Raw genomic sequence first — 15,575 nt, 5'->3', positions numbered from 1 at the left:
TAGTGAACTGAGATCTCACCATTGCACTCCAGCCCAGGTGACAGTGAGAGACTCTTTGTCTCAAAAAAAAAAAAAAAAAAAAATGTCAACAGAATTTTTTTTTTTTTTGAGATGGAGTCTCGCTCTGTTGCCCAGGCTGGAGTGCAGTGACACCATCTCAGTTCACTGCAGTCTCTGCCTCCTGGGTTCAAGCGATTCTCCTGCCTCAGCCTCCCGAGTAACTGGGATTACAGGTGAGTGCCACCACACCCAGATAATTTTTATATTTTTAGAAGAGATGGTGTTTCACCATGTTGGCCAGGCTGGTTTCGAACTCCTGACCTCAGGTGATCCGCCCATCTTGGCCTCCCAAAGTGCTGGGATTACAGGCAATGAGCCACTAGGCCTGGCTTTTTTTTGAGACAGAGTCTGGTTCTGTTGCCCAGGCTGGAGTGCAGTGGCGCGATCTTGGCTTACCCCAACCTCCACCTTCCAGGTTCAAGTGATTCTCCTGCCTCAGCCTCCCAAGTAGCTGAGATTACAACCATCTGTCACCACGCGTGGATAATTTTTGTATTTTTAGTAGAGATGGGGTTTCACTGTGTTGGCCAGTCTGGTCTCGAACTCCTGACCTCATGATCCACCCGTCTCGGCCTCCCAAAGTGCTGGGATTACAGGCATGAGCCACTGCGCCCAGTCTTTTTTTTTTTTGAGATGGAGTCTTGCTCTGTTGCTCAGACTGGAGTGCAATGGCACAATCTCGGCTCACTGCAACCTCCACCTCCTGTGTTCAAGCAATTCTCCTGCCTCAGCCTCCCCAGTGGCTGGGATTACAGGTGTCTGTCACCACGCCAGGCTAATTTTTTTATTTTTTAGTAGAGACAGGGTTTCACCACATTGGCCAGGCTGGTCTTAAACTTCTGACCTCAGGTGATCTGCCCACCTCAGCCTCCCAAAGTGCTGGGAATACAGGCTTGAGCCACCACACCGGGCCAACAGAATTTTTTAATACCAAAGTTGGGCCAGCAGATGGAGATAGCTGAGAAGGCAGAAAAAGGCCTTTGTGGCTGGGTGTGGTGGCTCACACCTGTAGTTCCAACAATTTGGGAGTTCCAACAAGGTGGGAAGATCGATTGAGCCCAGGAGTTCAAAATCAATCAGTCGGGTCAATATAGTGAGACTGCCCCCACTACAAAAGAAAAAAATTTAATAATTAGCCGGACATGGTAGTATGCCCCAGTAGTCTCAGCTACCCAGGATGCTGAAGTAGGAGGATCGCTTGAAACCAGGAGTTGGAGGCTGCAGTGAGCCATGATCACACCAGTGCACTCCAGCCTGGGTAACAGAGTGAGACTCTATCTTGAAAAGAAAGGAAAAAAGGCCTTTGTTTGGGCCAGATGGTAAAAAATCAGACAAGGTGGGAAACAGCAGTGACTCTCCGTGGTAATTCCTTGACTAGCTTCGAGAGTCGTCCCTCTATAGCACTTCACAGAAGTTGAGACCAGTGGCTCTCCATTGTTGATGGCGCAGAGTGATGAAGTAGTTGGTTAGTTAGGTGGCATTCTCGGTCTGCCACTCTACCACATGATGGCTCAGTTTTCTACTATAACTAGGGTGTTTGCTCCAAGAGTTCCTACCATGCCAGGGGGCAGAAGGATTTGTGAGACTCCACGTCGTTTTTGGTAGTTTGCTTCATCCTTCTGAAAAGCCTACAGCCCCAGGGTATTGGAGTTGGTCTATTACCTGGCAGAATACCTTCAAGTGAGCTGCTTATTTCTTTACAGCTAAAAGAACTGTACACACTCCTGAATGAGAACTATGTGGAAGATGATGACAACATGTTCCGATTTGATTATTCCCCGGAGTTTCTTTTGTGGTAAGTTGTAGGGGCTTTCTTGAGGTTCTTGAGAGGAAGGCATAGAGCAGATCCACCAGAGGGCACCAGAGTTTTCATCCCTGCCAGGGGCCAACCTTTGAATGGCAAATTAGTGTGTCATTTTTGAGTTCCTGCATCTGAAGGACACTTGCTTTCATTAGCACTTAGAATTGCAGCCTTGTTTAAGACAACTGACTGGGTGAGGGAGACCTTCGTAGAGCTGGTACCCAGGGAAGAGGTATTCATTGTCTGGTGACTTTATATAAGAAAGGAAGGGGCATGAGACCTACTAAGACTGAAAGAAAAGAAGGCACATTTTCTATCTAGTTCCTGAGCATGCTCAGTTGTATAGCCTTGCCTGGCTGAGCCATCCACCTGCCCAGGCCATGTTTAATGTCCAGGAAGAGAGAGGCATGGGCCAAAATGGAGAGGGACTACCTGAAAGGGAAGGAAGAATTTGTACCAGAAAGAGGGAGACGGGATACCAGAGCTCCAGGGTTGCCACAATCAGCTCTCAACCATGGGACCCACTGGCCTCCGAACCAAAGATGCCAGTACCTTGGTTCAAGCTGTCAAAGTGAACACACAGAAATTGGATCAGGCATGAAATCCTCAGTATGATAACCTTGGGTTGGATGAGTAACTAGGCCAAATGGGATGAGCAGCCAGAAATGGTGATGGCTCGATTCTGTGTGTCCAGGAGGGCTTGGCCCTAAAGAGAATCCAGCTATTAACCCTCAGGGAGGTGGTAGCACCAGGTCCGAACCAAACTTGGCTGTGGAGCCCAAGCGGCTTGTCCAGCCTGCCGGCAAGCAGCACAACCACCCCAGCCTCTCTTTTCCAGGGCTCTCCGGCCACCCGGCTGGCTCCCCCAGTGGCACTGTGGGGTTCGAGTGGTCTCAAGTCGGAAATTGGTTGGGTTCATTAGCGCCATCCCAGCAAACATCCATATCTATGACACGTAAGCACCTGCACCTACCCCCACCCCCCACAACACCGCCATCCTGCTTGGTCTGGGAGGGAGGAGAAAAAGGCTGCACAATGTGCCCCATGAAAGGAAGAGGGAAGGTCTCAGGAAGGGAGGATGCCCAGGTGCGGGGACTGCAGATTCATCCTAGGAACTACCTGTTCTGCTCAGAGTCCCAGACAGCTCCCTTGTTTGTGGCCCAGGTTGGAAGGAGCCCACCCTGAGGCCTGGTGTGCCTGCTCAGCAGAGGCTTGTTTTTGTTTTTGTTTATTATTTTTTACATTTTATAGAGGCAAGGTCTTGCTATGTTGCCCACGCTAGTCTCAAACTCCTGAGCTCAAGTGATCCACTCACCTCTGCCTCCCAAGAGTGCTGGGATTATAGACATGAGCCATTGTGCCTGGCCAGAGGCTTTTTTTAGTCTCACTCTGTTGCCCGGGCTGGAGTGCAGTGGTGCGATCTTGGTTCACTGCAAGCTCCACCTCCAGGGTTCAAACGATTCTCCTGCCTCAGCCTCCCAAGTAGCTGGGATTACAGGCATGCACCACCACACCTGGCTAATCAGAGGCTCATTTTTGAACGCCTGTACCAGTCACACATGGAAGCACTTGAACAGCAGCAGAAATGGGCCAGAGCCAGTGTGACCCAGATTCAGATAGTCCTTGGGGCCTGTGATCTCTGCTCTTCATTTTCCCTGGAAGTGTTGAAACCGTCTGCCTGCCACAGTCTTCAGGGCTTACCAGCTGTGTTCTTGAGGGAATCAGAACCCTTGAAACCCTAGAATTGCCTTGACCTGCCCCGTGGGTTCCCTGTGCTGCTTCCCTGCATGCTAAAGGTGGGATTCCCCAGCCAACTCCTAGGGACTCATCAGGGAGATGCTGTTGGTGCCTTCAAATAAAGGTGTTTGCTTGGGTCCCACCTTCCTTTGGAAATAGATTCTGTTGAAGTGAGGCAGGCTCCTTGCCTGGTGGAGTGTGGTGGGGAGTCCCAGTACTGAGTGCAGGTGGCAGCTAAAAGTACACCCGTGCTGCAGACCTGGTCCTTCTAGGTGTGGCTGCACGTGCTTGATGGGATCACCATTCCCTTCCCTGTTAAAAACCTTGTCACCTGGATTTTTCCCCCTCTTAGAGAGAAGAAGATGGTAGAGATCAACTTCCTGTGTGTCCACAAGAAGCTGCGTTCCAAGAGGGTGGCTCCAGTCCTGATCCGAGAGATCACCAGGCGGGTTCACCTGGAGGGCATCTTCCAAGCAGTTTACACTGCCGGGGTGGTACTACCAAAGCCCGTTGGCACCTGCAGGTAAAACTGTCTTCCTGTAAGGCCCCAAAAATACGGGTGTCTGCACTGTAGTTGAGGAGCATGTGCCACTGTGAGTCACAGCTCTGCCCTTAGCATCCCACCTCTGGCGTATCTGGTAAGGCGGGCACTTGGTGCCTGCAGGAGCCAGATGGGGAGCATGGAGAGGGCGGGAGGGTTGTAGGGATGGCAGACTGGCAAGTCCCTGCCTTGTCTGGAGGGCTCTTGGTGTCTGCTGGCTGCTGCCATTTGGAGATGGTGGGGGGCGGTACTGGTGATTTGTTTTTGTTTTTAGGGATGAGCCCAAATCTGGATTTTTATGGGAAATGTCCTAAAGTTTTAAATGGTTGGCTCAAATTGTTTTCAATATTGTGTGCACCAAGTAGAGCAAGTCAGCTATGTGATCTAAGGGCAACCTCTGCCTTAGAAAGTTGTTTAAAACAATTGAATAATCTCTCCCTAGAGAACTTTAAAAGTAAAAACACCAGGTGTGAAAGCAGAAGGGGAGGAGGGAGGAGGGTGAGTGCCTCTGCCATCATCTTCTGGGCATGACTACAGTCCTTTTCCGTTGACTTGATTCTAGGAGTGAGGATTGGTCTCCCCAGACAACCGCTGTAGCAAAGGAATAGTTTTTGAAATTGAGCAAGAAAAATAGGGAGAAAGAAAATCCAGGAGGAGCTTTGGCAGCACTCACTGTGGGGAGGGGGAGGCTGGAGAGCAGGGTGACACCACTGACTCCGGAGGCACCTGATGTGTCTCTCACGCCACCTGCTGGCCAGCTGGGGTCTCCCTGCCATTGTCCTTGTAATAGGGATTGGCCAGAACCCTGAGGACAGGACATTTGTGTCCCCACAGGTATTGGCATCGGTCCCTAAACCCACGGAAGCTGATTGAAGTGAAGTTCTCCCACCTGAGCAGAAATATGACCATGCAGCGCACCATGAAGCTCTACCGACTGCCAGAGGCCAGTGCTGCCCCGGGTGGTGGGCAGGGGGCAGAGAGAGGGCAAGGAGAGCCTGGCTGACAGCAGGAGAGAAGGGCTCTGGGTGGAGAGGGAGCTTTCTCCTACCGGAAAAGCGAACCAGCCCATAGTCTTCAGATTTCCTGGACTTTCTATTTCTGTTATCTGAAGCAGGATTTTATTTTAGTTTAACTTTCTCAGTTCCTCTGAGTCTGTGCCTGGACTAGCTTCTCTGCCATCTGTTGAAAGGCTCAGAGAACACCTATTCTCTGTAATTTTAGCCTAAGTAAAGCATAAATAGAATGATGAATCCACTTAGTGAACCTTCATACACACGGCAGCGCGTTCCAAAGCCCAGCGCAGATGCACTACAGGGTCTGTGACACCCCTCTGCCGGGTCAGGTAAAGGGTGACCTGAGCTTGTGAGGGATCCCTGATTTCTAATCCCAATTTCCCCACCCAGATTTGGCTGAAGGACTGGGCAACCTTAAAGTGAGCTGCTTTTCTGTTCTGGGTCTCAGTTTTCCTAGTTTCCCAAAGAAACAAATGCTCCAACTGTGGCTGGCTTCAGGTAGGGATTCTTTTTTTTTTTTTGAGACAGGGTCTCATTCTGTTGCCCAGGCTGGAGTGCAGTGGCACAGTCACAGCTCACTGCAGCCTCGACCTCCCAGACTCAAGTGATTCTCCCACCTCAGCCTCCCAAGTAGCTGGGACTACAGGCGTGTGCCGCCATGCCCGGCCAATTTTTGTTTTTATAGAAACGGGGTTTTGCTGCCAGGCGCAGTGGCTCATGCCTGTAATCCCAGCACTTTGGGAGGCTGAGGTGGGCAGATCACGAGGTCAGGAGATCGAGACCATCCTGGCTAACACGGTGAAACCCCGTCTCTAGTAAAAATACAAAAAATTAGCCAGTCGTGGTGTGGCGGGCGCCTGTAGTCCCAGCTACTTGGGAGGCTGAGGCAGGAGAATGGCATGAACCCGGGAGGTGGAGCTTGCAGTGAGCCAAGATCACGCCATTGCACTCCAGCCTAGGCGACAGAGCAAGAATCCGTCTCAAAATAAAAAAAAGAAGGCCGGGCGTGGTGGCTCACGCCTGTAATCCCAGCACTTTGGGAGGCCAAGGCAGGCAGATCACGAGGTCACGAGATTGAGACCATCCTGGCCAACATGGTGAAACCCCATCTCTAGTAAAAATACAAAAAATTAGCTGGTCGTGGCATGGCGGGCACCTGTAGTCCCAGCTACTTGGGAGGCTGAGGCAGGAGAATGGCATGAACCTGGGAGGCGGAGCTTGCAGTGAGCCAAGATCGCACCACTGCACTCCAGCCTAGGCAACAGAGCAAGACTCCGTCTCAAAAAAAAAAAAAAAAAGAAGGCCGGGCGCGGTGGCTCACACACCTGTAATCCCAGCACTTTGGGAGGCCTAGGCAGGTGGATCACGAGGTCAGGAGATCGAGACCATCCTGGCTAACATGGTGAAACCCCGTCTCTACTAAAAATACAAAAAAAAATTAGCTGGGCGTGGTGGTGGGCACCTGTAGTCCCAGCTACTCGGGGGGCTGAGGCAGGAGAATGGCGTGAACCCAGGAGGCGGAGCTTGCAGTGAGCTGAGATAGCGCCATTGCACTCCAGCCTGGCCGACAGAGCGAGACTCCATCTCAAAAACAACAACAACAACAAAAAAAGGATTTTGCCATGTTGCCCAGGCTCATCTGAATTCCTGGGCTCAAGTGATCCACCCACCTCAGCCTCTCAGAGTGCTGGGATTACAGGCGTGAGCCACTGTGCCCATCCCAGTAGGGATTCTTAAAATCCCTTCTCAGGCCGGGTGGTGGCTCACGCCTGTAATCCCAGCACTTTGGCAGGACAAGGCGGGTGGATCACGAGGTCAAGAGATTGAGACCATCCTGCCAACATGGTGAAACCCCGTCTCTACTAAAAACACAAAAATTAGCTGGGTGTGGTATGTGCCTGTAATCCCAGCTACTTGGGAAGCTGAGGCAGGAGAGTCGCTTGAACCTGGGAGGCAGAGGTTGCAGCGAGCCGAGATCGCACCATTGGACTCCAGCCTGGCGACAGAGCAAGACTCCGTCTCAAAAAAAAAAAAAAAAAAAAGGAAAGAAAGAAAAAATCTCTTCTCTTTCCTCGGAGTGCTTCTTCCTATTGGCCATCAGTCCACACAGTTACTGCGTTCCTGCTGACATGAGGCTGCCTGCCTGGACTCCTCAGCCTCTAAACAGGATTGATCACTCTGAAATCAGGCTAATCCACCTAGTGACTGTGGTCATTAGTGTCCCATCTTGAGAGACTGCTGCAGTACCGTTAGACACTGCCAAAAGCACAGGCTTGGGGGACTGTGGTATGTGTCTTCTCCCTTCTGTTCTCATGACAGATCTGCCTTGCGTTCTAGGCCGGTGGGCAGGCAGGCAGAGAGCATTCTTAGAGTGCTGCAGCAGCAGAAGAATGTCTCACCCATGTCTGGGTGGAAACCCCAGCATGGCTATGTTTTCAGTCCAGGATTTGAGGTATCATTGTGGGAGCTGCCATGTAGAATGAGGTCATTGAGCGTTCCCCTAAAGAGACGAGGATTTAGCAAGGAATTTTAGAGGCTGGAGGTTCTAGAATTGAAGTTTTAAAAGCAATTCCTGCACTGGGAAGCATTGTGTCAGGCACTGACTGAGGCCTGTAAACTGTGACACCACCCTGTTTGCAGATTGCCCCAAGCCCACCTTTGTGTATCTGAGCCTCTGGGGATGTTCTACCAGCCCCGGTATTTGCTCCACAGGATCACATGGTTTCATTCCACTGAAGCATTTTTCTAGCAAAAGCAGCTGCCGGGTGGGACGCTGACTGGGGATAAAATCCTGGGAGTATGCTGCTTTTCTTCTGAATTTAACCCACAGCCGTGTCTCTCTGGGAAGTACTGGTGTAATGGTGTCTGGGTGGGCAGACCCTGGCTGGGCCCTGGGGTCTGTCCGCGAAGTGCTCTAAGTCTAGCAGAGAAAGAGCAGTGAGTGTGGGATGGCATCAGTCACAGTTCAGTGAGAAGCCTGTGAGGACTGCTGGGCTGCGTGGGCAGAAGGTACAGCTAGAAAGGCCAACCTGGCCCAAGGGTAGAAAGTCTTGTCCTCTGGGGTGGGGAGTTTGAAACAAGGGTGGAGCATGAAGTGTTGTGTTTTCTTAGGGAGTCAGCCTGGGGCCATGTAGATGGTTGATTGATGTAGCAGTCTGAGTCTGCCTGGACTAGGAGGGAAAGGGCCACAAGATATGGAAGAGGCAGGCCCTGTGCCTGAGGAGATATGCACGGGGGTGCAGGGAGCCGCCGAATGACCAGGGATTCTCTCTTGAGGGCCTGATCTGTCCTTGCCATGGATAGATCCAGGGTGATCAGCTCATCTCACTCCATCTCTTCTGTCTTGCCTCCAGACTCCCAAGACAGCTGGGCTGCGACCAATGGAAACAAAGGACATTCCAGTAGTGCACCAGCTCCTCACCAGGTACTTGAAGCAATTTCACCTTACGCCCGTCATGACCCAGGAGGAGGTGGAGCACTGGTTCTACCCCCAGGAGAATATCATCGACACTTTCGTGGTGGAGGTGAGTCAGGGAGTGGTGTTCCAGGTCTCTAATGCGTTCCCAGAGAGGCACCCCCCTGAGTGGCCGGGTTCCCAGGGCTCGAGTGTTGGCACCTTAGACTTCCTTGACCATCCGTGTTTGGTCTTCCCTAAAAACAGGGAGTTGGTGCTTGAATTTGCTGAAAAGATACCTCTGGATCTGGCTTGAGCCCTTCTCCCCCTCTGCCCCACTTTGATAACACAAAATAGAGAGAACTGAGCCCCGCTTAATCCTTCAGGAAAGCCTGCAATTCCCTGCCTGTCCCAGCTTAACCCAGTGCTGACCAGACATAGGAGACACAGTCTGGGGGCATGTGAGCTGCAAGAAGAGGTCCCTGGCGGTGCCCATGCTGGGAAAGAGGTCTGGCAGGTTCAGCCCACGATCACGGCTCTGTCCTCAAGTGCCCTGAGCCAATGTCCCTCCTCCTCCCCACATGTCCTGTTGCAGTTTCCACCCATTTATCTAGAGGGGCAGAGCTGCCTGAAGGTGGAGTGAGAGAAACATTTTGTTCCCGGGCCGCAGTGCCACTGTGCATGCTTGACATTGCCTCTTTATTGCCTTCCCTTCAGAATGCAAATGGAGAGGTGACAGATTTCCTGAGCTTTTATACGCTGCCCTCCACCATCATGAACCATCCAACCCACAAGAGTCTCAAAGCTGCTTATTCTTTCTACAACGTTCACACCCAGACCCCTCTTCTAGACCTCATGAGCGACGCCCTTGTCCTCGCCAAAATGGTGAGGAGCAGACCGGGGGTCTCTGGAGATGTGCGGGGAAGGGGCAGTGGAGCCATGGTGAGCACAGCTCCTGGGACGCAGCCTCCCATGGGCTGGAGGCTCTGAGTCCTCCTCATCTGTTCTGCTTAGGCAGGGTTCCCGCAGTTTTTAGCCAGAAACTCAAAACTTGGAGGGAACAAGGAGCATCCGAAGTGAAGGCATTGAACTCCTCCTGATTCATTTCAGTGAGTTTCGTTCTCACAGGAGGCGCCACCAAGGAGCCTGAATAGCCAGGCCTTCCCTGGGAGGACAGGGGTTCTCCTCACAGCTTTCCCAGCGTGGGAAAGGGGTGATTGCTGTCTGTCGTGGTGAGTCATTGGAGTGTCCAACTGCCAGCAGCGGGTGGCGAGCCCGTCTGTCAGTGCTTTGCTGTGGGTTCTGGTAACCTGTGCCCAGCCCAGCCCAGCTTGCTGTGGGCAATCTGGTCCCTGCCCTGTGAGAGCTTCTGCTCCAGTTGGTGAGGTTTAGGAAGCATCTTCACACTCTCCAAGCAACACAGCAGGTGTCATACAACATGAGGTGCACTGAGGGCCTGAGAGTTGAGGCATCCATGGAGTAAGGAAGCAACACAAACCCCACGTAGCTGACCAGAGCCAGCTTCTCAGAGGAACGGGCTCAGGGTTTGGACTCCAGAGAGGACTGTGGAAATTACTAGAGTTTCAGGGAGGCATAACCAGGAATAGCAAGAGCCCCGGCCTGGACACTGAGTACATATGTGTACACTCCGAGGGACACTGGGCAGAGGCCAGGCTGGAGGGGGCGCTCAGAGTGTCCTGAGAACCACCCGGAGAGCGGGGATTAACGTGGAAGCAGCGGAGCTTCTGAGGGAACCTTGTTCTTGTGGCTGCCCACAGGACAGCTTTGAAATGGCAGCAAAGGGGTAGGAAGGAGGCTGTCTCCACCTGTCCTCACCTGTTCTTGTTTGTCCCTGCTGCTTTGCAGAAAGGGTTTGATGTGTTCAATGCACTGGATCTCATGGAGAACAAAACCTTCCTGGAGAAGCTCAAGTTTGGCATAGGGGACGGCAACCTGCAGTATTACCTTTACAATTGGAAATGCCCCAGCATGGGGGCAGAGAAGGTAGGCGACGCACAGCCAGAGTCCAGGCCGCCCGGCCCAGGGTGTCCATGTCTCCAGCAGAAACCGGGCCATGGGTTGAGGAGACAGCCGCAGTCTGGGTCCTTGTTACCTCGAGTTGAACCTTTGAAAATGCCCTCCCTCTGCTGGCCAGACCAGCAGGTCAGCATTCCTCTCTCAGCAACTGGTGTGAGGATGGCAGAGGGGACAGAGCCACACAGTAGCACAAAAATCATCTCCAATGAGGCCTTCCCACTTGAGGGAACCATGGAAGTTGAGTTGCCCACGGTTTGCCAGGAGGGTAGGGCTGGGGGAACTCTGAGGAGGTTTCCTCTCCCGAGCTGCTGCCCTCTTCTGGCATGACACTTTCTTAGCTCTTCCTCCCCCAGTGCCACAGGGGACATAGGGGTGAGCTGGAGCGTGGGCCAGTTTTCCCTGGGAGGTCTGATGGACGTGTGAACCCTGGTGTGGAGGTTGAGTGTGGGGCCGGCTGGGTGTGAGTCTGCTCCCACAGCACAGGCGGTGGACCCGGGCCCAGCCACTCGGAACTTCAGGGATAGGGGGTGTGGGAGAGTCTTTGGGCCACTGTCAACTCAGCTCTGCCTCTCCCTGTTGGCTTTCCTAGGTTGGACTGGTGCTACAATAACCAGTCACCAGTGCGATTCTGGATAAAGCCACTGAAAATTCGAACCAGGAAACGGAACCCCACCACTGTTGGTCCAATTTTCACACACGTGAGAATCCCTGGTAAAGGGAGCAGAACTGAACCGGCTTTACCAAACCGCCAGCGAACTTGACAACTGTATTGCGATGGCGTGGGCTGCGTGACGTGGGCTGCGTGATGTCACCTCCGGTCGTGTCTCTGGTCTCCGTGTTTTCCAGTTAATTACATCCTCATGCAGCCGTGATCAAGGGAATGTAACTGCTGAAAACTAGCTCGTGATTGGCATATAATGGAGTTAACGGGTGAATAATAAAAGTATATATATATATTATATATATATAAATATTTTAAATATCTTTCATGTTCCAAATGTACAAGGATGTTTGGTCTTTAATGAAAAGCTGAATCCAGATCATTCCTCAGAATGAGGACCCGAGGACAGTGGCAGACAGACGCGTTGGCACAGTTCATGGTTTCCTCCAGAGGAGACATTGGCTTATCATGGGGAAAAAGAGGATCTGGAGAACCTCATCCAGCTCCCCTTCTGAATCAGCTGGGATGACTGGCTTTGAGAAGGAAGGGAAGATGGAACAGGCTCAGATCTCATGGGATGGCACGTGGAGCTCTTGGCTGGGGCTGACCCTGGGCAGGGACTTTCCTGCAGGGCCAGACCTGCCTGCATTCTGAGACAAAGCAATGGACGGTCCGCAGAAGCAGACCTCATTGAGTCCTTTCTTCCATCCCCTTGGCCTGCTCCCTGTAGGAAGTCATCCTGCCAACTGATTTAAAAGGGCTCTTTAGCCAGTTGTTGCCAACCTTATAGGGATGAGTCCCCTGTGAGATTTTGCTTTTCCACTGCCTGGGATGATGCAGTTTGAAGAGGCCCTTGGACCTCCTTGTAACATCAGGGACCTCTGGAGACCATTATCAGTGTAAGCCCTGCTTAGCTCATCTTAGAGCAAAGAGCCAGCACCCTGATGTCCCTGGGGTGGCTAGGCAGGAGTGGCTTGGGGCCAATACCCAGACCCTTTCAGCCACCAGCCCCTGGCCTGTGCCTTCCAACCCATTAGCCATTTCTTGTTGTACCCCTTTCCAAGATACAGCCTGCAAGTGGTAGCAAGAAGTGATTAGAGGCAGATCTGGACTTGGCAACAGAAGTGGTTTCCCATCTCCATTGTCTGAGTCTGATTTTCGCTGATGCTGTTTTGTGGATTTTTGTGGTAGTGATGGTTGTCAGTGCTGCCAGTTTCCCAAAACGTAATCAAGCCTCTGGTCACATGGCTGTCGATGTAGGCATTCTGGAGTGGTGTTCAGCCAAGTGACCGGGCAAAATTGGGCTGTGGAATTGTCAGGGACTCACTTCCAGGCTTGGATGTAATTTTTGCTCTAGAGAGAAGCAAGTGGTGGGAAGGAGGTAGCATGACGTGTGGTGTGCGGGGTTTCCTTGCTGCCGTCACCTCTCTGCTCATACAGGAATGAAGCCTTAGCCAGGAGGCCAGGCTCAGCCCTGTGCCACTCACCGAAGCCACTTTCTACAGGCCAGCAGGGGCTTGTTGCAGGCTGTGGGTTTTGGTGTGGTTTGTCAGAGGCTAATTCTGCAGTTTCCAAAACCAGAAGACATCGTATGCTTGGGATGGGGGCCGTGCCACCCGTGGGAATGCTGCCCGCTCTGCAGACTGCTGCTAGAGCCAGCAACTCCACTAAGGTGGATTTTCATCAGAGGCCTGCAGGGCCCTCCCTTTTCCCATTGTTCCTGCGCTGCAAATTGCAGGCCCCAGCAATCGTGACTGACGTTTGACTCGACTCCAAGAAACTGAGACCAAAGAAGCTGCTGTTCTTAGCAAGATGCGCACTGCATTCCACAGGTGGGAGGAGTCGGAGAGGCAGGGGCTTGCTTTGCAGCCCCACAGACAACAGTTGCACAGTGCCTCAAGCCCCAGAGTGGCTCACCCTGTCCAGACCTTTGAGGATATCAGAGGACAAAGTGCCCAAGTCTTTCCTACCTTGGGGGAACCTGGAACTTGGAAAGGCTCCCTGTCCTAGTCTTGATCTGTTCTGGGCCAGGTCCCAGCTTGAGCTGCCTCTGAGATTTGGGCTGTGTGGATCTCTGGAGTGAGCTCTGTTTCGGTTGACCCAGGTCATGGAATGGAAACGGTGAGGCCCCAGTGGCTGTTCTGGAAGAAACAGATCTCCTGGCAAAGGCCCCAGCATCTTCCTCACTGAAACCGGTGCCCGGCTCCTCGGACTCTGCTTTATGTCGCGGTGAGAACCCTGCCCAGGTGTGCAGGGTTTGGCTTGTGGGCTGCTTGCTGCTCGTCTGATTTTTGTCCCAGTAGTCCCTGCATTCTTCATTCAACCCCTTCTGGGACTTCAGCTCAGAGAGCACCATCCTGGGGGTCAGGGCCTCCCCACAGGAGCCCTGCAGTGTGGTAGCGCCATGGCTGCCTCAAACCAAGCAAAGGAAGGACCCTGAGGCCTTCACGCTAACCCTCCTCGAGCAACTGCTGTTGGAAGGCCTCCCTGGGCCTGGCCCCCACCCTCTGCCACCCAGTCCTCCCAGCTGCCATGTTTCAAAGACAACCTTTACCTCCTGCCTTTGGATTGACTCTGCATTTGACCACGGACTCCAGTCTGTGTGTAGGGAGAGAGCTGAGTAGGAGGCCTCCATTCCAGATCGAGGCCTGTATAGGGCTCGTTTCCCCACACATGCCTATTTCTGAAGAGGCTTCTGTCTTACTTGAAGGCCAGCCCACACCCAGCTACTTTAACACCAGGTTTATGGAAAATGTCAGGCCTTCCCCACAACTCCCGTCTAACTGCCGTCGCCCCCCTACTTGCTGGCTCTCAGAAGCCTAGGGGAGTCCCTGTGGTCCTGAATTCTTTCCCCAAAGACGACCAGCATTTAACCAACCTAAGGGCCCAAAGGCCTTGGACAACTGCATGGAGCTGCACTCTAGGAGAGGGAGGGGAACCAGATGTTAGGTCAGGGGAGGGAGCAGGAGTGTCCCTCCTGTCAGTGCCTACCCACCTGTGAGGCAACCTTCTGATGGCCTGGCCCACCTTCCCCAGAACCAGGGGAGGCCTGAGGCTTCAGTTTTACTCTGCTGCAAAATGAAGGCGGGCCCGCAAGCCGACTACACCTAGGGAGGCTGTTTAGGACAATTTCATTCCATTAAATTAAAAAATACTGACTGGCTGGCAGGCAGGTGCCATGTCTGGGAACAGGGACGGGGGAGCTTCACCTTTTTGTCTTGGCTTTTCTTTGGGCTGTTGGGGGGCATCCATTTCCAGGGTCGGGGAGGAAATACCAAATGCATTGTTGTTCTGCTCAATACATCTCACTTGTTTCTAATAAAGAAAGCAGCTGAACAAAACCTTCTGTCCTGGTATTCCTGGTCAGCAGGTGGCAGTGGAAGAAATGGAGTGCTGGAGCCTAGGCTGGAGCCAGGACGACAGGGCTTGGCCACAAAGTCCCTCAAGCCCACAGCACCAGGCCAGCTTCCAAAGGCCTTCCTTTAAGGCTGCCCTTCTTCCAGGGCAAACTTGGTGTTGTCAGACCCTTCCCACCCGCCAGAGATGAGCTGCTATTGACCCAGGTTCACTCCAAGTTAGAGCAGCAACTGGGCTCTCAGCCAGCACCTGAGCACCTCAGCACAGGAGCCGGCCCAGGCTTCCCTAGCTGGGCACAGAGCAGCCCCCTTGGTCCAGGTCAGCAGTGGCTCCTCTGGTGGAGGTGCAGGCCCCGTGCCTTCCCACTGTGCCCAGGTGCCACATCTCTCCTCCTGCACCACTGGCCGGGTGGTTCTTTGAGTCACTAGGGGTGCATTTTAACATGGCAAGTTGCTGGGCCCCAGTAGCTGTGTTTAAGACTTCCCATTCCCCCTCTTCTCATCCTCTGGAACTTACCCATTCCCTGACTCCCTGATCCTTTCAGGTCCATGACTAGTGCCTCCAAGCCCCTTTCCAGGGAAGCTGAGAGGACACAGGACCTGCTTGACCCCTCTAAAGCCCCCCAACCCTCCTGTCCCAAACCAAGTCACTCAGGCTCCTATGGCCCATGCCTTTTTCCTGCCCTTAGCTTTGGGCTGAGAGAACATAGCCCTATGTGTTGTTTCTACCCATGGGCCTCCGGGGTAAAAAGCTGTGATTTCAGGCTGGGCATGGTGGCTCACGCCTGTAATCCCAGCACTTTGGGAGGGCAAGGCGGGTGGATCATGAGGTCAGGAGATCAAGACCATCCTGGCTAACACTATGAAACCCCGTCTCTACTAAAAACAAAAAAATTAGCCGGGCGTGGTGGTGGGCGCCTGTAGTCCCAGCTACTTGGGAGGCTGAGGCAGGAGAATGGTGTGAACCCGGGAGGC

General features: G+C 52.9%; 1 protein-coding gene across 1 annotated transcript in view; it reads left to right on the top strand.

Annotated features, from left to right (window-relative positions):
• The window catches only part of NMT1 (N-myristoyltransferase 1), a 45,025-nt gene extending 33,481 nt beyond the window's left edge, over positions 1-11,544 (top strand). The window contains exons 6-13 of the mRNA XM_055387864.2: positions 1,764-1,855; positions 2,700-2,816; positions 3,951-4,121; positions 4,974-5,082; positions 8,506-8,676; positions 9,264-9,431; positions 10,413-10,550; positions 11,173-11,544. Coding sequence (XP_055243839.1) covers positions 1,764-1,855; positions 2,700-2,816; positions 3,951-4,121; positions 4,974-5,082; positions 8,506-8,676; positions 9,264-9,431; positions 10,413-10,550; positions 11,173-11,193 — 987 coding nt within the window. The 3' untranslated portion in view covers positions 11,194-11,544. The remainder of the gene's footprint in view (positions 1-1,763; positions 1,856-2,699; positions 2,817-3,950; positions 4,122-4,973; positions 5,083-8,505; positions 8,677-9,263; positions 9,432-10,412; positions 10,551-11,172) is intronic.
• Positions 11,545-15,575: the final 4,031 nt, after the last annotated feature.

This window comes from Gorilla gorilla, chromosome 4 (genome assembly GCF_029281585.2).
Source record: "Gorilla gorilla gorilla isolate KB3781 chromosome 4, NHGRI_mGorGor1-v2.1_pri, whole genome shotgun sequence".
Taxonomy (NCBI): domain Eukaryota; kingdom Metazoa; phylum Chordata; class Mammalia; order Primates; family Hominidae; genus Gorilla; species Gorilla gorilla.
Note: the sequence above shows the minus strand (reverse complement) of the source record. Positions and strands in the feature narration are given on the sequence as shown.